This window comes from Peromyscus eremicus, chromosome 13 (assembly GCF_949786415.1).
Source record: "Peromyscus eremicus chromosome 13, PerEre_H2_v1, whole genome shotgun sequence".
Taxonomy (NCBI): domain Eukaryota; kingdom Metazoa; phylum Chordata; class Mammalia; order Rodentia; family Cricetidae; genus Peromyscus; species Peromyscus eremicus.
The window spans coordinates 2,823,209-2,850,218 of NC_081429.1; the positions used below are offsets into that span (position 1 = coordinate 2,823,209).

At 40.3% G+C, this 27,010-nt stretch overlaps 1 protein-coding gene across 5 annotated transcripts in view; it reads left to right on the top strand.

Moving 5' to 3' along the window:
* Positions 1–27,010, top strand: part of Dis3l2 (DIS3 like 3'-5' exoribonuclease 2) — a 322,978-nt gene that overhangs the window by 105,114 nt on the left and 190,854 nt on the right. For all 5 annotated transcript variants that reach the window (XM_059278396.1, XM_059278391.1, XM_059278395.1 and 2 more), the window contains one exon: positions 2,705–2,933. In XM_059278396.1, coding sequence (XP_059134379.1) covers positions 2,705–2,933 — 229 coding nt within the window. The remainder of the gene's footprint in view (positions 1–2,704; positions 2,934–27,010) is intronic.

Here is a 27,010-nt window from a genome sequence, read left to right on the forward strand (position 1 = left end):
AAAGAGAGAGGGGAGAACTTTTAAAAATTCAACATCACTGTAATGCAGCATCACTTACTTGTAGTCTTGCAGAAAAGAACCCGAGGGAACCTTTTTTAGGTTACTGTCCTTTTGGACAGATAGTGAAGGCTGGCTTAAAATTCATTTTTTAGTCGCCTCAAATTCAATCCCTATGCCTCACATCTCCTGAATGCTAGGTGTTTAGGTGTGATCTGCCACACCTGGTGAGAACTCCCAAGCTCTTAGTTTTTATTTTTATTTTTATTTAATTGTTAAAAGGCTTAGTTTTGCTCAGAGAAACTAACCATTGTATGCAAGTTTTTCTCTTGCTATAATTTCATAAAGCCATTTCCCCCAAAACTTTAGGGAGATGTTATTATGACTGTGTATTTTTTTATAATTTCACTTTGGTTTTCTAAGTGAACATTATAGTATTAATCATGTGGGATAGTATTGTAGGAAGGTTTTATTAACTTTTCTGCCCTGTGTAAGACGAATCTTTCATTAAGCATGGTCTTCATGTGATTTAATTAGACTATTAATCTAGTTTGCGGAAAGTAGGTAGATGGATATTTTGAAATCTCCCAGTTAAATTCAGTAGACTCTTCACATGATTAAATATAAACACAAGGTGGGCTTGCTCAGCACTTTATTCAGGCCTCTCTCCACATGTTGCTTCTGTTGAAGCATCTTCAAAATAATGCAGTGTTGCTAGTAACCCCAACGTATTCTCTGAGACTCTTAACATCTTTACCAGCTCTTCATTGCTTCCACAGTTCTGATTGCACTTATTCCTGTAAACTGTTGTGTTCCCTGCTGTACTTGTGGCTCCTAACGTGTATGGCTGTGTAAGATACTCAAGAATGAATTCTTGGTATTAGTCTGTCACCCCAGTTAAGATAAAGGCTTTGTGACAGTGCTCACCAAGGGGAGACTTTCTGTTGTTTGTTTAAAAGAGTGATAGGCACAAACTATAAGTAGTGATTCAGTTTGTTTTTTTCTACTTATATACACATATATATTGTCACTTTAGTTTTTATTATATGTTTAACTTGTATAAAGCTTTTTTCACCCAGAAATAGAGTCTTAAGAAGGGTGTAGTGTTATAGTAATATCTGGAACCCACATAGTCTACTACTACTTTTTGCTGATGTGGCTAGGCCAATTTACATATAAGGTTGCAGGTTTTCTTCAGCAACTCAACCAAACACAGCTTATTTATTTATTTATTTATTTATTTATTTATTTATGTGTGTATTTATGTATTTATTTATTTTTACCATACATATAGATGGGAAAGAATATTGTCATGTGACTCTTCATGTTACAGCCTCATGTGAATGCTGGGAACCAAATTCTAGACCTCTGTGAGAGCAGCATGTGCTCTAAATTGCCAAGTTGTCTCTCCAGCCCCAAGGCTTTATACCTTCATGAGAACATTTTATAAACTCGTACATCTAATTTTGTCTTTTCCACAGCATCTTCTGTTATTGCGATAGCACTTGCCTTTATCTCAGTTCCTCCTACTTTCCTGGAAGTTCTTAGGTTTGGACTTTGGATTGTATCCCAGAGTTCTTGGGTGTTGTGGCCATATTTGGTTTATCTTTGTTGATGTTTGAATGTAGAATGCCATCAACTTGCTCTTCATCTCCAGTATTTTCTTTCCTGCTAGGTTGAGTCTGTGGGTGATGATATCAAGTGCATTTTTATTTGATTCATTGAGTTGTTAATTTCCAGTATTTCTGTTTGTTTTTGTTGTTGTCGCCATCTGTTTTAAAAATCTCTCAATTTTCCTTGCTGACTTTCTCATCCATATTGCTGATGATCTCATGCATATTGCTAATTTTTTTCCTGAGGTTGCTGACTCCCATTCTAGGTCCTAGATTGAGTTTATCTGTATCATCTTTGAGGTCACTGATTGTTTTCACTAGCAAACTTTTGAAATTGTCATCTAGTGTTTTACCCACTTTAGTATCTTTGATTTCAGTGCTCAAGGAATTAGAATCTTTTAGAGAAGCCATGTTACCTTGCTTTTTCATGTTTCTTATGTTTTTGTGTTGTGGTTTATGCATCTGCTGGTATAAGTACCTCTCTGGGTTTGATTTGGGATCTTCTATTGAGCAGCCTACTCTCTGGGCTCAACTCCCTGTAGCCCTCTAGAGAAGAGAACATTTGCTTTTGGATGATGCTTCTGTCTCCCCCTCCCTCCCTCCCCCAGTCCTACCATTATGTTTTTGAATTTCTGAAGCTCCTTCTCTCCTCTCTTTGGAACAGAGTCTATCTTTCCTTATTCTGACTATTTTTCTCTTTGGTCACATGGAAGCAACTTGGAGTCCACTGTCTTATCTGGAAGTCATTCTTAGTGAGGTCCATGGGAAACACTGTGGCATACCTGGGTGAATTCTTTTATCCTTTCCTTACATGCTGATTGCTTCTATGTGGTACAATTTCATGAAGCAACATGGAACTTTCTAGTATTCTAGGCTTTGGGGAGAGGGGATGAAAATGTAGATCAGAATCCTGAGAAGGTAGCATCTTAAAGACTTGAGTACCAGCCTAGCATTGCTGGCTTGTTTATCTACCTAGGATAGTCTATGCCTTGGGAGAATAAAGGTCTATTTTTTCCCAATCACGTGTTACGAATATCTAACGTTGCCAGCTGCCTGCAGTGATTTAGAAGAATTTGCATTTCTCCTTTCTTCAGGTAGTTAAAGCAGAGAGCAATGACAGAGAAACAGAAGCTACTTATGAAGCTGATGTCTCTGAGGAGTGCTGTGGACACCACCTCCTGCAGCAGTCCCCCAAAGCCTGTAATAGTCCTGATGTCGTTATAGAGGCTCAGTTTGATGACAGCGATTCAGAAGATAGACATGGCAACACCAGTGTGCTGGTTGATGGTGTTAAGAAATTGTCACTTCATACTCCTGACAAAGGTGAGTGAGTCTTGGGCAGCTGTTTGACATTTTGTTATAGCAGATTTTTTTTTTTTTTTAAAGTTGAAACCTCTCTGCAACAAAGTAAGAAACTCCCAGAATGATGGTATTTTCCCAAAGTCTGTGGTAGGCTGGTTTTAAGAGAGAGGAAGTGCCACCCAGTGGTTTGTGTGAAGTGGTTGCTATTGCCGTGTTTGTGATAGGTTTTGAGATACTATTGGTACTTAGCTGCAGTGTGTTCCATTCTAGCCTGTGGTTGATATGAACAGAATTATCCTCCCTTCCTTTTTCCTTCCTTCCTTCTATTCCTCTCTCCATGCCTACCTTCCTCTTACCTAAAGCTTACACATGCTAGCTAAGTGCTCTACCACTGAGCTATACACTCCAGCCAGAATTAAGCAAGTCTTAAAATCCTAATTAAAAACACAAACAAAAACTAAAACCCATTTTATTTTACCCTCAGTTTTGCTTTAGTTCAGTCTATAATTTAAAAATGTATTTGTCATTTGTGGTAGGCATAGATCACTTTGAATTTTGAAAATAGATTATTTCCAGAAGGTATTTTGATTCCAAGCCTTAAAAAAACAACAAAAACAGCCGGGCGGTGGTGGCGCACGCCTTTAATCCCAGCACTCGGGAGGCAGAGCCAGGTGGATCTCTGTGAGTTCAAGGCCAGCCTGGGCTACCAAGTGAGTTCCAGGAAAGGCGCAAAGCTACACAGAGAAACCCTGTCTCGAAAAACCAAAAAAAAAAAAAAAAAAAAAAAAAAAAAAAAAACAAAACAAAGCAAAACAAAAAAAAGTCTTATTTTTTTCTGAATGACATATAAGTCATGAGTTCCATAACTATAGAAAATGTCAAGTTGCAAACACATGAATCAAGATCTGTACCCAAAGGCTCTACCTGGCCACACTCCAGGAAACTTAGGGGCATAAGGTATTTGCAAGTTGAGTATTGTAGTATCTAGGTTTCTAAGAGGTTCTAAAAAGAGAAGGTATATTGCTAGCCAGATTGAGTTTTGTATGTACTTGGAAATGGAGAAGAGTGAGCAACATGGACCTGGCTAGGTTGATTAGACAATAAACATTGTTATCAGGACATGAAACACCAGGAGGAATGCCAAAAGATTACCAGAGGAGGATGCTGAGCAGACTACCTATGGTCAGATCCGGCAAGCACAGCTCAGCTCTTGAAGGCTGGGCTGATTTCAGGAAGAACTGTAGAAACATTGCTGTTTTTCTCTGTTGCTTATGACCTTAGCCAGAGAGTATGCTCTGAAAGCATGAATCGTTTTGGTGGCAAGGATTGCTTATTCAGAGTAACTTCCCAGCTGTGAGATTCACTTTGAATGAGTAGTGTTTTTGTTGTCACTCTTGTCTGCCTTCCTGTTCCCAGGAACACTGACCTATGGGGACTCAGGTTGTTTTGTAGCATGCTTAGGGAACCAGGTAGTTTCATTCTTCAGGGATCAGGCAGTTGGATCTAAATTTGGATGCAATTCCTGAATTTTCTTTCTTCTGATTATTTTCTTTCTTCTAATTTCTCCTTTCCTTCTTTAAAAATAGTTGAATATCATCTTTAAGATAGAGTTGTATGCATGTTGTATACAACAATGTCCATACTAGAAGCTATGTCTTTTTAATGAGAAGAGAGGGATATAACCAGGACCCTAAATATCCAGGTTTTTTTTTTTTTTTTTTTTTTTTTTTTTTTTTTTTTTTTTTTTTTGATTAACAAGATCACTAAGAAGAAAGATCCTTATAGGACAGACTCAAGAAAGGGATACTTCAGAACCATTTGAGTGTTTGATCAAAGCTACTTAGAAGAAACCCAGTTCCAGTGGCTCAGAAGATCTCAGTGTCCACCTTTCCCTTGGACACTGACACAGTCACAACGAATGATGAATGGAAGCAACTGCAGAATCGATGACCTGGTTATCAGTTATCTTGTTCTTTGTCCTTTGAGAAGTTCACTTTGTCCTTTGGGAAGCCCTGGAGCCAGACCCGTGCTTGATGTATCTATCACCTGCCGTAATTCTTGTCTCTCACAGGAAAAGTTCATGGAGTGCTTCACAAGTCCACGGTGCATGCGTTTGTATTTTCCTTCTTCTTTCCACATGTTCCTGGCCCACTGCTGTTTCTGTTGCTTCCTTGGTAGCCGTGACTGAGGGAGCAGCTTTAATCCTTCCCTCAGTGTCTGGTGCAGATCCCTCGCTCCAGCTGCCTCTAAACAGAGTTTGTGAAGCCACATGGCTGGTTCTCATTTTTTGCCCTTTTGATATTTAGGAAAATTGCAATTTGCTCTTTTAGAAAATCACAGCATTTTAAAGGGTATTTCAACCAGATTTTCTTGCTTAGGATAATATGAAATCTGGTTACAGTTAAGATATTAGTACTTTTTTGTATCATTTAAGGTTTTGAAAGTTGTTATTGAAATAAACCATAATCTGAAGAACACCATAAACTTTCTCTAAGTCTTCTAGAAAGGTTCTTTGCTTTGTATTATACTTGCAAGTGTATTATTAATCCTAGTTCATGCTTGTGTTTCAAAGTGTTATTTTTAAATATCTTGTTTCTTTACCTAATACAAATGCTACATATTGCATGTGTATGCTTGGGTTTCTTTTCTTTGTTTGGGAAACTTCAGCATCATCTTCTCTGGCAAGTGAGAACATAGCCCCAATCCAATTGTTTGTAGCAAAGCCTCTTCATTGAATTAAGAGAAATGGCCTCTCCATATCTCAGACCCACCAGTTTTTCCTAGGAAGGTGACATATTCATATACATGTATGAATAAATTAGAATATATATATATAGAATATATTTCTAATTTATATATATAGAATATATAGAATATAAATTAGAATATATATCTGTATATATATACATACACACACACACACACACACACACACATATATATATATATATATATATATATATATATATATATATATATATATATATATGAGAGATAGATGGAGAGAGAGAGAGGAAAGGAGGGAAGAGCCATAGAACTGGCCCTGTTTGGAGATCCAGTTCCATAGCCTCTTGGAACTGAGCTTTTACTGCTCAGCCGAAACTGAGCTTTTACTGTTCAGCTGACACGGATTCTTGTCAACATGACAGTCCACCGTAATGGCTGGGAGTGTAGCTAAGTGAGAGAGGCACTTGCCTAGGAGCATAAGTCCTGGATTTAATCCTCAGCACTAGGAAAAAAGATCTGCTATTGTGTAGAAGCTGGGGACAGCTTAATTAAATTTCACTGGTTTTAAATGCATCAGTGGCTTTGAAAAATGTTTTGGCAAAGATTGCCTGGTTAGCAAGTTCCAAAGGATAAAAGTCTTTGCCAAGTGATATATAGCTGTGTGTCTTTCATCACTGGGAATGGTAAGAACAGCTTTGGCCTCAGAATCAGGTGATCATTGAAGTACATTTCCTGCCTCTATCTCAGCAGAGTCTTCAGAGACCTTTTCCAGTTTCCTTGTCTGGAGACTAGCCTCGACCAGTACCTGATAGGTGAGCATAGATTTGGAATGTGATGTTAATGACACCTTTGCTTCAGATCTCCCAGCCAACTGCTACTGTTTTTCCCAAGAGGAGACTTTGTGAAGAATCCTTAATCTTTCCTGAGATTTGAATTGATCTATAACCACTCCTCATAGGCTTGCCCAAGTCACCACTGGGAAGAAGACCCCTACCCTTCAGACCTTTCAGTGCCTCTGTCACCTGTCTCTGTCTCTCCTTCCTTCTGTCTGGCTCAGGAGAGCAGACCTGTGTGATTATTCTGATGGGATTCTTAGAGTTATTGAAACCCCAAGATCCTCTTCTCCAAATTGTCTGTCAACCATTTTTCTTTCTCAAATCTGAATTTCTTCTTTTTCCAGATCTCCACTGTACATAATCATAATTAGTATGACTAAAAGACAGTCAATTTGCTTCAAAAATTAGAATAAATATTAAACACCTAGCAATTTTCTATTATCTAAATTTTTGTACCAGTCTTTAAAAATCTGTTTTAAAAAAGGTAAAACCTTGTCCAGACTTTTCTTTAAAAAGGATGCAGTAGGAATTTTTGCTTCCCCATTTTTTTAGATTGGATGGATACTGCAGTAATATCTGGTAGAGAGATGATGGCCAGGACCTATAATATCCTAAGTCCCCCACTCTAATCCCAGACTAGCCACAGCCTTCCCTGTAGAGTTTCCAGAAGAGATGCTTGCATTGAAGACAAAGTGAGCTCACTTCTTCATTAATTTAAGCAAGGCCTTGATCCAAGTCAAAATGATCTCACAGACTCCCTCCCACTGGCGATGTCCTTTGCCCTTTTCTCTCTTATCTCTGTCAATAAGTAGGGTTGTCCAGATCTCTGCTTTTGTCCCGTTCTTTTAGGTAGTACTGAAGATTGAACCCAGGACCTCATATACATGAGGCAAGCCCTGTATCTCTAAACCATTTGACCATCCCCAGCGTTCCAGTTTCTGTAGTCCAAACTAAAGTCTGTAAATGTCAGATTCTTTACCTATTAATATGTTGAATCACTCTACTTTTGATGATTTGTATAAATCCATATCTGTTCTCTGTAGTAAACTTTTCGGTTTAGGCATTGTAGATACCTTTTTAAAAATTTTGTCATTTAGTTATTTGTCTTTCATATTTTTCTATGGTATCAATGACTGAAAAAAACTTCAATTTTGGTGTTATGACATTAACCATATGCTTATTTGTTCTTAAGTTTTCCCTTGTTTTTAGGTATTAGGTCTTTCTCCATACGGTAAATTAAAGATTTATCTTTTGATGGGTTTTATGGTATATATTATTTATTGATTGAGATTATCATTTGGATATCTCTTCTAGTTTGGATATTGAACATCCTTGAATTCCTAGAATAAATCTTATGTAATCTCAGTGTATTACTGTTTTTTGCATATACTATAAGGTTCATTTAGGCACCGTATAGTGTATAATTTTTTGTTTCATGTTCAAATAGATGTAAGGTTTTCTTGCCACTATGCAGTATTTAGAGACAAGATTATAATAGCTTCATAGAGTGGCCTAATACATTTTTTTTTTTACTGGTTTTTGTTTTTTCCAGAATAGCTTGTATAAACTGTGGATTAATTGTTCTTTTTGTTTTGTTTTGGTTTGGTTTAAGATTGGGTAAAATGCATTGATAAGTTATTTGCACCTTTTGTTTTTCAGAAAATGAGATTATGTTGTTTTCAAACATATTAATTGATGTTTTCAAATTATGAATTTCTTCCTGTGTCAATTTTGGTATAATGTAATGAGAATTTATCCATTCAGATGTATTATCATCTTGATATTCCTAATACTCTTCAGTTTTTAAAATTATTTTTTAAATCTCCATTATGTATTTTTCATCTCTTCAATTCTGTACTTTAATTACTTATTCCCCATCTTCCTCTTCCTCCCCTTCCTCCTCCCTCTCCCCCATGCTGACATTTGCACCTAGAGCCTCACTTGCATGGGGGCAAAGTATTGGATGTTTAGCTCCAGCTCCAGCCTTCTTTGTATTTTGAAGCAGAGTCTCACTAGTTGTCCAGGATGGCCTTGAACTCATGCTGTTGCCCTTATAGGACTTGAACTTGTAATACTCTGCCTCAGCCTCCCAAGGAGTTGAAATTAGAGAGCTGTACCACTAGACGCAGCTGGTTAGGAATTTATTTCTAGTAATTATTTGTATTCACTGCATCATAATTTTATTTCCCATTAAATATCAATATATCATGTAAAATAGCAATAAAATTGTTGATTAGAGATTTTTCAATGGTTTAAATAACAATATATTAGGTAAATTCTTAGAAAAATATTTTTTCAGTGATTTTTTTTATCTACTTCAAAACTTACACATAATGAAGCCTCTTGAATATTATTAAAGAACCAGCCTTAATAATATTCTTCCCAGGGGCCCAGAAGAGAAACTACAAATGGTGAGAATTATTTTCGGGAAAAGAATCTAAGTACACCAAGCTCTTTGTCCATCTACTTTATTCCTCTAGGATAAAGTCCTATCTGCACAGCTTCATTTCTGTTTTCGTGCCTAGCTCCTTTCTTGCCTGATTTTTCTCTACCTTTATCGGTTGTCCCCTCTACGTTCTATCTTAATTCTCTCATCTTAGTTCTGTGTCATGTAGGTTCTTCTCATCTTGTTCTTCCCCATCTAGTACTTCCCCATCTGGCTCTTCCTCATCTTCCATTTTGTCCTCTAGTTCTCCATCTAGTTTTCCAGTCAAAATCCTCAAAAATCCTCCCCAAGTCTCTGAGGTATTTAGTTATAAACCCAAGCAATAGCAGTCCTCCTCCTCCAGCCAGGTCACCAGGCTTGAACTCCTACAGGGTCATAAAGGCAGGTAAGAATTTTCCTTAGGCAGTGACCGTCAGGCTTTTTTTTTACAACCCAAAAAGGGAGTGGTAAAGGAGGAGGTCAACTGAGAGCTGATATCAGTTAGTATATCAGAAAGGGAATTTATGTGCTCAATCTACATTCCTAGAAGTGGTTAGGTAAGAAGTTAGGAGTCTATAATGTTAGTAAGGCTGTATAAGAAAGGAGGGTCTCACCTTAAATTGCACAAGAAATAAAGCTATATGCCTGACCTAGGAGACAGGTGTTGTTTCCTTAAGGGTGTTACCTTAGTTCAGGAGATCTTTGGCCTTGGATGTTTGATAGGTATTTTAGATAAATACACTGTTAGGAGTTCTTAGAACCACACATAGCATTACAAGAAAATCATTGTAGGAATCGGCTAATATATATACAAAAGCTAAAATATCACCAAGACTTCTTAAGCCATGGCTTGATCTTTGGATAAGTCCTTGACTTTTCCAAGTAGTAGCTTTTGTGATAGTAGCTGAATTCCATTACATTTTCCTGTGGCTTGCAGCAGAAGCCACATTCTGTGATACAGTTTTGTCAATCATTATGTAAAAACTTTCCTGTTCTAGGCAAATGATCTACTACTGAGCTACATTCCTAGACCTTCTAATCTGTCCTAATAAGTACTTGCTTATATTAATAACCAAAATTGGTACTGTGTAATAAGTAGCATTTCTCCGGTTATAATCTATAAAATTTGACCCCTACTCTTACTCTATGCCCTCCTTCTTCTGGAAATTATGCTCAAGGATCTTGCTTATTCTATTTCTAAATTACCACAGAAGCAGGCGTTCAGTTGGCGGTAGCCTAGGACAGAGCAGTGGACTGGGAGGGAGGTGTGTAGCTACAGTTTTCCTGCCTGGCCCACAGTCAGGACAAATCTCTGTCACCCGCCAGTCCCACAGCCGCTCAGACCCAACCAAGTAAACACAGAGACTTATATTGCTTACAAACTGTATGGCCGTGCCAGACTTCTTGCTAACTGTTCTTATATCTTAAATTAATCCATTTCTATAAATCTATACCTTGCCACGTGGCTCGTGGCTTACCGGCATCTTTACATGCGGCTTGTCATCATGGCGGCTGGCAGGTCTCTCCCTCTCAGCCTTCTACTTCCCTGAATTCTCCTCTCTGCTTGTCCCGCCTATACTTCCTGCCTGGCCACTGGCCAATCAGTGTTTTATTTATATAGAGCGATATCCACAGCAGAGGTGAACAAGGTCAGAATCTCCCACTTGTTCCTGAAATGAGGGAGTTAGAGATCTTTGAGTAAATATTTTTCTGTAATAGTAGGGATGTAATCAGCTGGACTGTGATGAGCCATAAACATTGAGTGACTTGGGGTTCTTCCATGAGGACTGCTCAGTCTCTAAAAACATTATACCTTGTGCCACTTGTTATTCACACAGAATTTATGGAGTGATATGATGGTAGCAATGTTCTGCTATGCTCAGGTCTGTTATTTATTGAAATATCATTAGAGCTTGCCGGCTACTTTTCAGGGTCTTTCCCAACCCCCGCCCCCTTTTTTTTAAATCTGGCAGTCGTTCTGACCTACTTCTTTATTTCTGTTTGACGGAGAAAACCTGAGGGCTTGAGTGGCCGCACACTTTTCTGACATTACAAGTAATTGATTGGATAGAATTAGTTTATCGCCAACCCCCTCACAGTACCTGGGAGAAGGCATGCTTGTCAGCAGTTTTGTTAGCACTTTTAGTGAGTGATTATTGTAATAGAAACTTAGAAGGAAACAGTTGGTCACAAACATTGTTCACATGGTTGTCTGCAGGCAGGCATCACAGCCCTCAGCGACAGACAGTCCCTGGCTGTCTGTTACTTTTTCAACCAAGTGTAACCAAGCAGAGGCAGAAGTACCAGCAGGCTTCTGGTTTCCACTAAAGGAACTGAAACTTGCAGGTTCACTGGAATCCCCTCCTTTGGGCTCTTCTGATGCTCCTTGGCCTATTGCTTGCTGTGTACTTTTAACATCATTGTTGGCTACCTAGATTAATATACTTTCCTTCAGCCCATTGGCAGTGAGACAGGAAGAGCAACTTCTCTGAGTGGTAACATCCTTTTTCCTTCTCTCCTTCCCATGCTCGCTAAACTTCAGTCCTGATCCCCAACTCTTTTTCCTCTCTGTCTATTTAGTGTCATGCCAGTCCATGGGAGTGACAGCAGATGGACCAAACAGTCATATCTGTTGACACATACATTATATTGCCTCAGAAATCATAGAAGGACCAGGGAGATAGCTCTTTGGTGAAGGCACTTGCTACCAAAGTGACAGATCTCTGGGACCCACCTGATAGAATGAGAGAATCAACTTCTGCAAGCTATCTTCTGACCTCTACATACATACAGACTGTGGCCTGGTGTGTGTGTGTGTAGTGTGTGTGCACGCACACATAAAGTAAATAAATAAAATGTAGTAATATTATTAACAAAAATTTACAGAAACATGGTCCTGGACACAACAGCATATACTCTTCCTAGCATGCAGTGTTTTATCCCTAGTGGCTCTTAGTCAGGCAGTTCACCTGACTAACAGTTATTTCCTAACACTGAGTGAAAATGCAAATTTGCATTTGGTTAAACTGCAAGGCAAACTTGTATCACATTTGATACAACTGACTGGGCCCTCCAAAATGTCTGACTGTCTCACCCATCAGAAGCTCTAGTGAACAGTGACATGCGTTGATTAAAAAAAAAAAGGAAATTAATTATAGATGGAGTTGTTATAAAAATGGTCAAATGTGAGATTCTAGACAAAAGTTAATTTTAAAAGTTTACTAACTGAAACCTGTGTTGAAAGGCTACATACAGCTAATCTGGCGCGTTCTTTTATTTCACAGACAAGATTATTGAGGCTTAGAGAAATGACTCCTGTTCTCAGGGTCCCAGAAGAAGTTAACAAGTTTATAAAAGAAAATTATTTATTCCCCTAGCATGGAAGACTTGTCTACTAGGCTATATTTTGAAAAGATCAAGTCAGGGCGCATTGGTTGAACTTCTTTCTGAAAGAACGCTAGTGCTCATTGCCTAACTAGTTCATGTTTCTCCTTTCTTTCTCTCACATTTCTGTCTGGACATCCACACCCTTGGCAGGTCCCTGTCAATTTGAGGGAAGTTGACCCTAGCTGCAGAGTGAGGTCTTTGTTGTTCTATGTAAGTTTCTTGGCACATTTAGTTGCTTTATGCTATGATGGGAATTTCCAGCCTAAATTACCACTGAGGCTGTTGACCACTTGAAACAGGACTGGTGTGGCTGAGAAACTGAAAATTCAAATGTGTTTAATTTTGTTTTAAATAGCTACATGTGAATAGTGACATTGTAGCTTTATACTTTTACCTCTTTCCAAAAATCAGTGGCCCAAGCAGTCTAGTAAGTGTGAACCTTACTTGGAATTCTGGGGCATAAGTTGTTTTCTTTTGGATATGAACAAGGAAACATTTATCCCTAATTACTGTTGGCAGCTGTTCTATGATTTACTAAGTATTGTGGATGGAAGAGTGAAGAACCAAGTATCTGGGCCCTCACAGCCGTTAATGAGCCTTGGATCAATTGACCCTAAAGTCTTACCTACATATGGACTTCCAGTTACGTGAACAAATGAATCATGTTTGTTAGGTAAGCCAGTTTGAGTTGGATTTTCTGTGCTCTCAACTAAGAGTAACCAAGTAGAGTCAAAGGTGCTGACAGGCTTCTGGTTGTCCTACAGCTGTTGTGCCTCTGATGGGCATTCCAGTGAATGAGTCTTCTAACTGTTGTACAGGGTGGTGTGAAGGAGGCACCGGTCCCACTCTGCTACTTGCCTGCCATGTAAACTTGGCTGTTGCTTTTCTTCTCTGGTTCTAGAGTGTTCATTTCTAAGTGGACATTATACTTGTTTGTAGCCCATATGGTATTTGCACACAACAAGCTTTGTGTTTGTTGTTGGGGAACCAGGGTGAATATAAAGGAAAATCTAGATGTGTGTCCTTGACAGGCACTCAACTGTTGTGAACAGAGACAGTAGCAGCCCCCCCCCCTTCTACTGAAGGGGTAGATTCAGTTAGATAATGGTCTCTCTGCCTGCTTAGGCCTTAAGTGGACTTCTGACTCAAAGAGGACCAACACATTAACAGACCAGTGATCCATTTGATGCTTTCTCCATGGCTTGCAAGTTCTGAAGCTACAGTGTCTTGTAGAGTCAGAGGCAAAAACAGTTATAAAAAAGCAGAGGCTGCTGGTAACCACAGGAGTGTCATATAGAGAAAAGGAAATGATTTTCACATGAAGGGGGAGACTATTCATGGAGGAGAGACAAGGTAAAAGTGGGTAAGAGACAGCAGAAGATAGTGTATTCCCTGGGCTTTGAAGGATAAATAGGATTTGCTGGATGGGAGAAGGTGAAGAATATTCTGAATATGAGCAGGGTCATGGAAGTAGATGAGTAGTAACTTCAGTGGGACCAGTACAGGATGCATACTAGAAACACTGAAGAGGAAGCCAGAAAGGAGACGGTACTGAGGTTTGTAAAGTTATCCGTGGCTGCCAAGAGAGCTCAGTAGGGAAGAGTCACCTAACGTAGCTATGGAGAGGGATTCAATCATTAGAAAGAGGGGAGGAGTAAGGACACTGGCCACTCAGATCAACCGTGCAACAAGAAGTGGCTGCTAACTTGAATGCAGACTAGATGGTGAGGCCTTCAGGAGTAGGACTAACAGTGGCAGGTCAGACGTGAACTAGGCAGGGGGAGCTCAGGCTTAGCAACTGATGGGCGCTACTAGTCTTCAGTGAAAAGGAACATTAAGGCTAAGGGTGAAAGGGCTGGGAATTCAGCTTCTGACTGTTGAGTTGTGTCTCATAGAGGACTCTGGTGTGATACCCAGAAAGTGATTAAAAACACAAGTGTGGTCCCACAGGAGGGGTGAAGACATTATACATTTGTGTACTGTTAAACTACAGGAAATCAGCTGGTCAAGTAGATGGACTGCTTTTGGACTTGCCTGGAGGAGTCACTGCTCTGTTAAAGCACAGCAAGCTGGTGGATACAGAAAGCTTAGGGGCAAGGAGAGACAGTGACAGGTTTTGAGAGCTGTGTACAAGACCGAGGAGAAACATTTGCAGAAGGGGTGATGAATAGTGTGAAGAAATGAGGGAGTACCCCACTTTCCTTTGGTAGATGTCAGGTGGTTGAAGATTATTTTCGTTTAAAAAGACTCATTCTCCTAGTTCTTTAAAACCAGCCGTTTACTCAGGGAAGGTTGTTCTTTTGTATTCAACCCTTATTTTGTAACAAGGAAATGAAACAAACGTTCATTTCAGGGTTTATTGAACATACGTATTCAGAAACCCATGAATCAACTGTGAACAGCATTCTTGCCTCTTCCTGTGCTCCAGAGGCTGCCTGTCTGTGAAGTCAGATTCTAGCCTTAGGGAAGATCCAGTTAAGTAACTCCTCCTTTTTCTTCTCTCTAGCCAGCCTGTGTTATGCTTATGAGCAATGAAACCTTTTTTTGTAACTTGGTCTTTAACCCTCTTCCTTGAAGCTTTTTTTTTTTTTAATTTAAAAAAAACCATAGTAAGTTTTTTTTTTTTCCATAATAAGTTTTTCATTCTGAAGGGTTAGAGATCATTCATTCATTGCCACTGTGCCGAACTATACATGCCTACAGGTTCATCTTGTTGGCATCTAGTCCCTTTTGGATCACTCCAAATAATTCCCATTCACCTTTGAGAACTTTTGGAGATGTTGTGTAAGTCATGCAGAAACATGTCAAGGGGAATCTGCCTGACTAATGGACTGGATGTAATGATGTTTATGACTTGTGGAGATTTTCAAAAAGTTAGTGAGGATTCTAGCTTGTTCTGGTAGAGATAAACTAGGCTGTGTGTTTTTGGCTGTGGAAGGCCCATTAGTAAGGGCAGATTGTATTTAGCACTGTGTAGTTAAACACTGTTTATGGCTTTCAGATAATGCTAAAATGATGATATTCCAAATGCTATCGTATGAATACATCACCACTCATCTTCCACCCCCAAGTACCCACTCTCAAGTCCCCTGAAAGAAAGTACAGCTGCATAGTCAAGTCTGTCCTGTACTTCAGCTGGTGGTTCCAACTGTCAACCTCCTAGATCTTGCTCTGACTTCCCTTGGGCCCTTTAGCTATTCAACCCTGCACTCTGCAGCTCATCTTGTCTTATTGCCTCTTTAGTTTCTGGTAGGAGTGCTGCCTCAGCCCGTCCTGGTGCAGAAGGATCAGGATCCAAGGCTGTCTGGCAAGTTGTTTACTTCTCTAGCAGTTAAATGGTTTCTAACAAAAATGTGTCAACACTGCAGGATAGGAACTGAAGAAGCGTGATTGCCATTTTCCCTAATCATAAAAATCCTTTGTAATAAACACCTTGACAACTTCATGGATTCTTGCATAAATCAAGTGAGGTATTGAGAGGGAAAACTCTTTAAAAGGATGAAGCCTTGCCTTCCATTGTGGGATTTTCCGAACCATGTTTTTCAAGCTTGCTGTCTCTTGAGCTAAGGAGTGTCACATGACTCTACTGCAGAACTTTTCAGACTACACAGCAGCATCAATGAGCTTTCTTGGTCTCTGGTGGCCCTTCCCCACCAGGGCCTCCTGTTCAGTGCTTTGCATGACTGTGCTCCTGAGCCTGCTGCTCAGGTCCCAGGGTCTCCAAACATACTCTGCTCGTTTTTTGCCCTGTGTCTGTGGGTCTTTCTACTGTGAAGATCCCAGAAGCAAAGGACCTAGATGAGCCAATTCCTGACTCCTGACTCCTAGAACCAAAATAACAGTTGCATCGTGTTAAGCCTCCAAATCTGTGGTGATTTATTGCATAGTGATAGAAAACAAATGCACTTCTGGGATTGGGAAAACAGGAGACATCCTCACAGTGCCGAAGTCAACCTGTTGGGTCATCTGAAGGCTGGACTGTGAAGAAAGATCTGCTTTAAGCTTCAGTGAAATTGACTAGAGTCATTTCCTAGCACATTTGGAGCTGGGAACCTAAGCTTCTTGCTGGTTGTAAGCTGGAGGCTGCCTTTGGCTGCTTTTTACACAGGCTCTTCTGTTTTGTAGCAAGCTTCATCAGACTTAGTGAGGGAGTTAGCTAGCAAATGGAAGGTACGGTCATCTGTAACTCAGTCACGGAAGTGACAACCCATTATCTTTGCTGTGTTCTGTTGCCTGTGCTTGAGGGGGTTGGAATTATATAAGGACTTGAGATGTTTTTTGCTTAAGCCTTTACTTATTTCTTCCAACAAATGTATGGTCATCCCTTTTGTAACTCTTCTTTATTAGCTACCTAGCTACCTTTTTACTAGTATTTTTTTATGGTTGGCTTTGGCTTTTTATTTCCTTCATGTGTTTTTGTACATCCTTAATTCAGTTGCAGCCCCTAGACCAGTCTTCTTTTGCATATTGTTTTGCAAAAGATGCCACCTTTCTGTTCAGTAAACTGAAGGACCAAATCAGTGACTCTCCTGTTTAATGCTTGAGTCTCCAGTCTTGCTCAGCAGCTATACAGCATCCATTTTATAAATCTTGAGATTTGCCAATTGGTAGCAAAACCAGTGACTTATCACATGTCTGTAAGCTAGCTGGAATGGTTGCTTACATTGCCTTGATTTGCATTCAGTGCTAGAACCCATTATCTTGTTAAGGAAAAGCAGTTGTTCATCAAATACACAAACAATGTCAGCTTCAAACATTAGCTGTTTTTGAATGTGCATTGTCCTGTTTCCTTGGAGCTTGATGGTTCTTAGAAATGATATAATCTGTAAAAACTAACTTATTCCTGTTTAAACTAGCTGGCTCCTGTTCCGTTTTAATGGTCATTTTGTGGTCCTACTATTTCTAGGTCATAGCAAATGAATTGAAGGGGTTGGGGCTTTAGCTAAGTGGTAGAGTGCTTGCCTAGCAAGCGCAAGGCCCTGGGTTCGGTCCTCAGCTCTGGGGGGAAAAAAGGCAAATGAATTGAAAAAGGGGCTTGCCTTTGGGAAAGCAGCATTTAATTTCTTTTCTTTCAACCAGCAGCAATGTGGTCCTCATTATGACTGTTAGAGATGTTCTATAGGGTGAATATTCAATATACTTTAAAAGGCTTGTAACAGATAAGATCATTTGGTATCTGTGGGCTTGCGAACTCCAAACGTGGTATAACTCATCTGGTCTAGCTTCCCATGCTCAGTGGCCAATCCCTGTGTAGCCCTCTAGGATGTGTCTAACCTTTTTCATTACTTGTCCCGTTAGTGTACTAACTAGTCCTTAGAGGGCAGGTAAAGAAATGATAGTCTGGTTTTAGTAAACACATTGTGGTACTGAATAGTAAGATGTGCTGGCTGGTCCCTTTAAGAAAAACTCAGGTGAAAACCAACTTAAACTTGGAGGAATCATTCATCTGTTGAGAAAGACGCAGAATGGGTGAATTAAAGATAGCTCGAGGTGAAAGCATGTGAGTGTATATGTCTGCATTTTGGATCTTTGGGGAGCCATGAGGCTAAAAGCCAATTAAAGCTTTAGTGGAGAGAAATTTAAAAGTCATTTCTCCTGGGCAAAGGAAAGATTTGGAGCAGAGAGTGCTCAGAGAAAAGCAGGAGGGTGTTGAAGTTAATGCAGCCAGCTCCTGGGAATTGGAATCACTGCAAAGCCCCATCTAAGATGACCCTGGGAAGGATTGAGGTTGGGGCCCCAAGGAGACACTAGGACTCTGCTCCAACTTGAGAACGTGAGGGTGTGTACATGGTCAGCCTAAAGAAGAAAGTAGCTGCAGCCTACCATGTTAGTTCCTCCCTTTTCTAACCTCTTACCAGTTTTCAAATTAATATAGTTCAGGGAAATAAAGTAGTCTGGGAGGTTTTGTTTGTTTGTTTTTTCTTTTTCTTTCTTTCTTTTTTTTTAACCTTTTTAGAGCTTTATTGGGAGGGGGGAGAGAGGGAGAGGGAGAGAGAGAGGGGGGGAGAGAGAGGAAAGGGAAGGAAGGAGCGGAAAGGAAAGAGAGGGGGGTTTGTTTGTTTTTCAAGACAGAGTTCTCTGTAGTGTTGGAGCCTGTCCTGGAACTCACACTGTAGACCAGGCTGGCTTCGAACTCACAGAGATCTGCCTGGCTGTGCTTCCCAAGTGCTGGGTTTAAAGGCGTGTGCCACCACTGCCCAGCTAGTCTGGGAATTTTTAATCCCTTACTGATTGGGTGTTAACGTCTTTTTCATCCACTTATTTATCTTAATTTATTAAGGCTTTCTTTTAGCAGTCTCAGCCCATATATTTCTATTAGGTAGACTAATGTTACCTAATTTATATTCTAGTTGACATTCCCAATCTCTATCACAGGATGTAGATCATGTCTCCATCTTGGACAAAGAACATCAGCATGTGTTTGTTTCATTGTGACCTCAAACTCAAGAAGTATCCAAAATGAAGTTGACTCTTCCAGTGTCTATCATTCAGGCAAATCTCTCAGATAGCATAGTTTCCTTTTCCATTATTATTTCCATCAGTGCCATTACACTTTTGGAGTTAGTATGGCATCATAGGAAGAGGGTGAGGTATTGGCATTAATCAGATTCAAACTGCATTCTTACCTGCCCGTGTCCTTTCCTAATTGGTATCCATTGGAAAGCAAGCCCGTTATTTGGTATTGTTGAGCCTTATTTTTCCAAACCTTAAAACTGTCATAGAATTCCTGCCTACTTCACTTGGAGTGCTAGGGAATATTAAGTCTAGTGCTATATGTGAATCACATAATACAGTGCCAAGTGTGTGGTATCAGTTCAATGAGGAGTTACTAGTTACTGGGTTAAGTGTATTCAGCACTACCCTTGTCATATACAGTCTGTGTTTTGGGACACATTCTCATTCATATCTTTTCTAGAGTGTGGAAAGATGAGCTTTGCATATACTGGGTCTCTCTCCCACTTTTTACAGATGCGGTTGGTCCCCATATTTCAGAGGAAACAAAGCTCATGGGTGATCTCATCCCCTCTTGTAGGGTTGTAGTGTAGTGCAGCCGGTATCTTAGTCTTTCTGCCTGAGGTTAATCTTTCCTCCAGGGCTCTGATCCTATTCCTTCCTTTCCAGGGACCCCTCCTTTCCTAAGTGTGCTTGTTTCTACCACACCTTCTTTGCTTGTTTCTTTCCATCAGCAGCTCCATTCCAAGTCTCTCTTATCTTAAAAAAATAAAATATTCAAAACCATGTGGCAGTTTCTCTATCCCTATATAGCCGCCACCCTGTATTATTCTATTCCCTAACTACTAGACTTCCTGAGTCCATTCCACACCCTTGTCCCCACAGTCCACATCACACTCAATTTCCCAGGCACACATCCTGGATTTTCTTTGTTTTATTCATGAAAATTGGTCTCACCAGGGTTACCTGTGGCCCTGTTACTATAGCCACATTGCTGACCATGCTTTTCCCATTGAAATGCTCTTAGGGTTGGCTTCTGGGATCCCACATCAGCCTTATGTTTTTTCTACCTTGCTGATCACACCTCAGTTTCCTTTGGAAACTTTTCTTCTTTTGCTTTGCTTAAATATTGATGTGCTTGGACTCTCATCCCTTCTAATCTAAACAGTCTCTGAGAAAGAGCCATTTTATTCACTCATCCATTCTCTATGCACGGGTGACTTGCACAGATCTATTTCTAGCCCAAATCTTTTTCTTAAGCGACATATCTAATAGTTGATGCCTCAAGCTCACTATCCACCCCTGAGCGTACACCTTTTCATGCTTACCTTAGCATGTTCTCCCACTGCAGTGTGCCTTAGAATCACCTGAATGGCTTGTTAAAATACAGCAATCTGTATTTAACAGCTTTTGGGTCAGTATGAGGAGGAATTGAGGTTATGATTTACATGGGTTCCCAGGTGATATTTATGCTACTAGTCTAGAAAATATACTTTGAGAATCCCTGTTAAAAGAAAACAAAGGCATACTTTTCTGCCCCCTGCTGTACCTTATATACTGCTACTATCCCAGATCCCCACATGTCTCTAAATTTTTTCAGTTTTGCCTTCTAAGTGCCTTCAGGACCATTTATTGCTTCTGCAACTAGAATGCTGTCTTGTAGTAATCTGCTGTTTCCCCTGCCTCCAGTCAATTTTTATGGCTCTTTCTCCAGTACAGAAACCAGTGTAAATTTCTTCACATACAGGTCATGTCAAACTGGTGCCTCCATTCTCCCTTAGCTCCCATTGGTATAAATCCAAACTCTGTTTACAGAGAATCTTGTTCTGTCCCTCCTTGTTTTGCATGTCATGAATTAGGCATACAAAAAAAAAAAAAAGACCCCCAACACATATATATCTCAGCTGTATCACACATGTCTGGTAGAGTACTTGCTTAGACTGGCTGAAGCCCTGGGTTTAACCCCTAGCATCCCATGAAACTGGACATGGTGGCATGTGTCTGTAATCCAAGCACTTTGAAGGTAGAGGTAGGAGGATCAGGAGTTCAGGATCATCCTCTGCTGTGTTCAAGGCCAGTCTGAGATATAGGAAACCTTGTTAAAAGAAAGAGAAGTAGGAGGTGGGAAGGAGAAAACATAAACAACAAATATGGCAGACAGCAGTTATTGAGTGTTTAAATGGTCTAGCCACTTTTATACACATCATTATCACTTGCTTTTCCCATTAGCCCTATATGGTATATAATATGGTTTGAATCTGAAGTATTGCTCACAGGCTCATGTTTTAAATGCTTGCTCCCCATTTATGGGCGCTATTTTGGAAGGCTATAGAACGTTTAGGAGATAGGGCTTGACTTGGCTGATGGAAATAAGTCTCTAGGGGTGGACCATTAAAGGGTAGAATTGAGTCCTAGTTATGGCTACTCTCTCCTTTCTGATCTGCCTGATGTAAATAACTATTCCCCACCACACACTCTAGCTACTATGATGTGTTCTGCTCAGTGGTGTAAGACCAAACAACTGTGGACTGGACCCTAGGAAACCGTGAGCCAAAGTAATTTGTTCCTCCTTTAAGTAATTCTTATCAGGAATTTTGGATAGAGACACAAAAGTAACTAATACAGAAAATTGGCACCAGAGAAATGGGATCGGTACTGTGATTAAACTGATCATATGGTTTTTAGCCTCTTGGAACTGGGTTGTAGGAGCAATGTGAAAGAGTTTGGAGCTACAAGCTAGAGAAGTGCTAGAATGGTACAAGCAGAACTTGCTGAGCCATTCTGGTAGGAATTTGGAAGGCTAGAATGCCTATAAAAATGTGGACAGTGAAGGTGAGACTCATGAGGTTTCAAATGAGAGGAAGGACTCTACTAGGAACTGGAATTCTAGCAAAGCCTTTGTATTCTACACATGATGTCCTGAAAATTGAAATGATGTTGAGTCCAAAGGTAATGAACTAATTTTAATTTGATGAAAGTATTTTCAAGACAGCACAGCATTAAGGCTTTAGATTAGTTATTGCTATCTGCTTTTAGCCAGATTTACAGTGAGAATCACTAGCAAAAAGCAGAGTAGAAGGATTTGAAAAGTGGCAGTTTAATCAGAAAAAGAATACAAGTGTAGACAAAATGGCTATAATTGTTAATGAGAGTAGAACCATTAAAAAGAAGCTAGATGCTTTGCACTAGGACAATAGGAAAGGTATCTTGAGAGTACAGTCTGACCCATTAAAAGCCCCATAGTTTATAAAAATTAAAATTAATTTGCAAGACTTTGATTTGAAAAGAAAGTGCTGCTAGTGTGCCATGCTGGAAAAGAGCCATATGAGCGGATGATATTTTAGATTCAATTTCCAAGTGTGCTGGCTAGTTTTATGTCAACTTGACAGAAGCTAGAGTCTTTAGAGAGGAGGGAACCTCAGTTGAGAAAATGTCTCCATAAGATTGGGCAGTAGGCAAGCCTGTAGGACATTTTCTTAACTAGTAATTGATGTGGCCTAGCCCATTGTGAGTGGTGCCACCTGGACTAGTGGACCTGAGTTCTATAGGAAAGCAGGTTGCATAAGCCAATTAGAACAAGCCAATAAACAGCACCCTTAAATGGCCTCTGTGTCAGCTCCTGCCTCCAGGTTCCTGCCCTGTTTGAGTTCTTGTTCTGATTTCCTTCAATGATGGACTGTGATACAGAAGTGTAAGTCAAATAAACCCTTTCTTCCCCAAGAATGTTTTTGGTTGTGGTGTTTCATCACAGTAATAGTAAGCCTGACTAAGACACTAAGGTACTCAGGCCTGTGTAGCCAAGTCCAAGAGGGCCCAATGTCTTCTCAAACTAGCAATAGAACTTGGTGTCATCCATGTAATGTTTGTTTCTCAGGCATGCACAATGCAAGAGTTAATAAAATCGTGTGTGCCTCCCCCAAGATTTTTTTAGAGAAAGCTGGGAATCATTCAGAAGAAATGGGATCATTTTTATTTGTGGGGAGCCCCTGAGAGGTCAAGATGTGAATGTAAAGTTTGTCTTATAATTGGGAACTCAGAATACTGAAGATGTCAAAAATATGGTATGCTTGCTAAGGAAAACTTCAGGCAGTGAGTGGAACTGGCTTAGGTCATGTGTGCTGCAGGCTGCCAGGCTATAGGGCTGGGGCTGCTGAGGCCCGTTTGTGCTTATGTTGTGATGCCATGTGCTCCAGATGCTGGACAGGGAGCTACAGGGTTTGCTCTTTCCCTGCTGGGTTGCATCTTGCATAAATCTTCCTTGCTATTCTCCTGTTCTACCCTTTAGGAATGGAAATGTTTGCTTTGTGTGATTGTATATTGGGAGACTATAACAGCTAAGATTTTACCTCAAGTCTCAAAACAAAGGGCAGGATTGGGGACTTTAGACTTTGTAACACTGTTGGAACTATTAAGACTGTAGAGACTCTTGATGTTGGACTCTTGATGTACTTTTGTATTATGAGATGGCCATGAGCTTTGGGGGACATAGGGTAGAAGGTTATGGTTTGAATCTGAAAAGTGCCCCACAGGCTCATGTTTTGAATGTGCATTCCCTAGCCGGCACCTTATTCTCTAGGGAAGCTGTGGAACCTTTAGGAGTTAGGGCTTAATTGCAGAAGTAGGTCAGTAGGGGCAGGCCAGGCTCTAGTTCTGGGTGTTCTCTGTTTTCTGGTCTGCCACAGTGTGAACAGTTGTCCTCTGGCACACACTCCTGCAGCCATGCTGCTCTGCTCAAACACACGGAGTGCAGCAGCTCTGAGCTGAAGCTAGTGAAACTGTGAGCCAAGACATCATTCCAGTAAGTTGTTTCTGTTTAGTATCTTGGTTGCAAAAGAGATAATACATGGTGTTGTAGGTTACATTTTATACACCAAGAAATGTGACTTATTTTTACAGTGTTGCAATTAATCTTCTATAGTCTTGGCAGTCACTTGTGCCCAGGTTAAAGGATTAGATTCACTCAAAACTGTATGTAAGAAACTAGGCACAATCCTGTAATTCCAGCACTCAGGAGGCTGAGACAGGAGGATCCTGAGTATGAGGCCAGGGTAGACTATATATCAAGCACTAAACAACAACAAAACAGCTCACAGTAAGAGCTGATGAAGACAATAATGTTAATACCATCTAACAATTTTTGTTAGCATACTTGTGTCAGGGTTACTACATGTCAACGTAAATTATCCAGTTCTGAGTTATAAAGGTAAAAATTTAGGGACAAAATAACCTATTCAAAGCTGCATAGCTTAAAGTAGTGGGACTGGGATTTCAATTTATACCTCTGATATCACAATTATTGGGGTTTCTCACCTCTATGGAAATTATATCAAGTGAAATTATACCAAGAAGACCCCATCATTTGATAGCTCTAAAACTTAAAATCCTTCCATGTCTGTCTATAACTGAATTACAGAATTTTCTACAGCCCTCCTACACACATTGGAGCTCATCTTGTGCAACTATCTTTTTTTAAGATCTTGTCATACTGTGGTAGGAACAGCTTAGACTGGAGCCATGGTAGATTCTGGACCCCATTTCTGCTAAGCACCTTCATGATTGAACCCTGAAATATGCTGCTTTCCCTCATCACTTTCCATCCTTGTTACTTTTCTGTAAGACTCCAGATGGGACTATTTCCCTTGTGCGTTGGTGAGAAAAAGCAATGTGACAGTGCCTGGTTCTGTCTACCCTGTGACTGTGCCTTAATGGGACATTGGGCATAAGGACTATAGTGGACATAAGTGCCATAAGGAAGCCCATTGTGTTTCTTGTGAAGATTGTCACTGCCACTCTTTTAATACCGTTCCCTGTCTACACTGTAACCTGAGAAAACGTTTCTAAAGTACATATCCTGTGGACTATCTGCTAGCAATGGTGGTGAACTTCTTGTTCAGATAGTCCCTTTCACAGAAACAATGAGAAAGATTTGAGTTTTTAAATATCTTGGAGCTGCCTCTGACAGCTTGAAGAAGCACCTCAAAACCTCTAACATTAGTTAGGGTGAACTCGTGAGAGGGAGTGACGAGGGACTTGGGGTTAGAGGGATTCCTGATCAGCAGAAACACAGGGAAAGGAGCCATGAACATGGCTGGCTTCTTCCTCACCCTCCTGATCTGAGACAAAAGCCTGGCAGCTTAAAGCAAAGGTCTTTCAGGGGTGTTTTCTCCCACTGGTGGGCCCCTGCTGATGGGATGGCTCAACAGGTTCCAGGCCAGCTCAGGATGTGTTTACACAACAGTGGTGGACCAGTCAGCCATCCTGCCTTTCTAGAGTTGGGGAGGAAGACCCTTCAAGGACTTTATAGAACCCCAGGCCCCGAGGAGAGACTAGGCTCGGGCTTCCCAAGTCCCCCTCTACTTCCTGGAGGGTCTTTGTCCCTGTGTGCATTTAGTCAGCCTTAAAAAAAACTTTTCTTTAGCTGGGCGGCGGTGGGCACGCCTTTAAATCCAGCACTTGAGAGGCAGAGACAGGCAGCTCTCAGTGAGTTCAAGGCCAGACTGGTCTAAAAAGCAAGTTCCAAGACAGCCAAGACTGTTACATGGAAAAACCCTGTCTTGAAAAACCAAAAAAAAAAAAAAAGAACCTGATTTTAACAGCTTGGGAAAAAGAATTCTTGGTACCACAGTGATGCTTCAGTGGTTAAGAGGACTTGGGTTTAGTTTCTAGCACCCACTTGGTGCTACAACCACCTAGAACTCCAATTCTCGGGAGTTCTAGCTCCCATGCCCTTTTCTGACCTCTGCAGGCACTGTTCATATATGATACACTTACATACGTTCAGGCGAAACACTCATACACAGTAAATAAAATAAATCTACAATTGTTTTAAAGAGTCCACATGACATTGTAGATGTGATTAGTGTTGTGGAGACCTTCAGACTTTACACCATCAGGGCAGACCTGGAACAGATGTTCTCTCAACATGGATCTGCTCCTCAGGGTCAGGCTGACTGACTGGGCAACCAAGGGATTGCCACTCTTGAATTGGTTTAAGAGCTGGCAATGCCCCTGGCTTTCTGGCAAAAATCAGGTGGAAATTCTTTTAAAAGAAAGGCTTCTTGAGCATAGGCCTCGCATCATTCAGTGACCAGCCCATAAATATACCCAGGCACTCAAGGGAAGCAGAGGCCAAGAGTTAAAACACGAAAGAAACCTCAAACAATGAGTACCTTAAAAAATATTATTGGGGTGGCAGAGATGGCTCAGTGGTTAGAGCATTTATTGTTCTTCGAAGTGCTCAGGTTCAATTCCCAGCAACCATGTGGTGGCTCACGACCATCTGCCACTCAAGGCCCTTGGGATTCAACATCCTTTCTGATCTCTGAGGGCCCTGTATACATGTGGCATACAGACATACATGCAGCCAAATTACCCATACACATAAAAATTTTAAAATTATATTATTAGACACTGAAATCATCTCAGTCTGAAAAATTTCTCTTTTCTCTGTTGAAAGGAATGAAAGATAAGCCTAGAGATATTTGCAAAAAATACAAAACTATGAGTTGTGTCATAGCAAATCGGAACAAAAATGAAAATAACTTTACATTAATGAAATTAAAAACTAAATGGATGAGGAAAAGAATTCACTTATTTAGTTTAAAGAGAAAATTTTGAGCTACTTGCAAATTGAATAAAGAGACGGTTAATAAATTGGAAGATGGTAAGAAGAAGTTATCCAGAGTACAGCACAGAGGAAAATAGAAAACTAAAACAGAGTGATATGATTAAAGCTTAGTTTGAATCCTAGCAGGAAATGAGACGAGAAGGGTAAGCAAGTGACTCTGAGAAATAGGCTGAGCTATTCTGAGACAGGTGAAACACCAGATCACAAACCTAAGATTGCTGATTGTATGTAGAGTTTTTCAAATCTAGTGTAGATGAGGAGAAGAATCAAAAGTAAAGAGAAAGTCTTCAAAGAAGCTAGGTTGACCACTGACTTTTTAAGATCATTATTATATTTCTCCCTTCCCATTCCTCGCTCCAAACCCTCCTATACGCCCCCTTTCCACTCTCCTTCAAATCCATACCCCCCACTAATTGTTCTTGCTTACATGTGTGTATGTATGTATATGTACATACATTCTTAAATATACCCTGTTCAGTCTGTATAATGTTACTTGTATGTTTTAAGGGCTGGACAACCAATTGGTGTACTCTTCAATGAGGAAGACCACTGATCCTGCCCCCAGCTTTCCTCAGTGGTCTCTTGTGTAGGGTTGAGGCCGTGTGGGCTTCTCCTTATCCTCTTTGGCATGTCTACTGGTGGC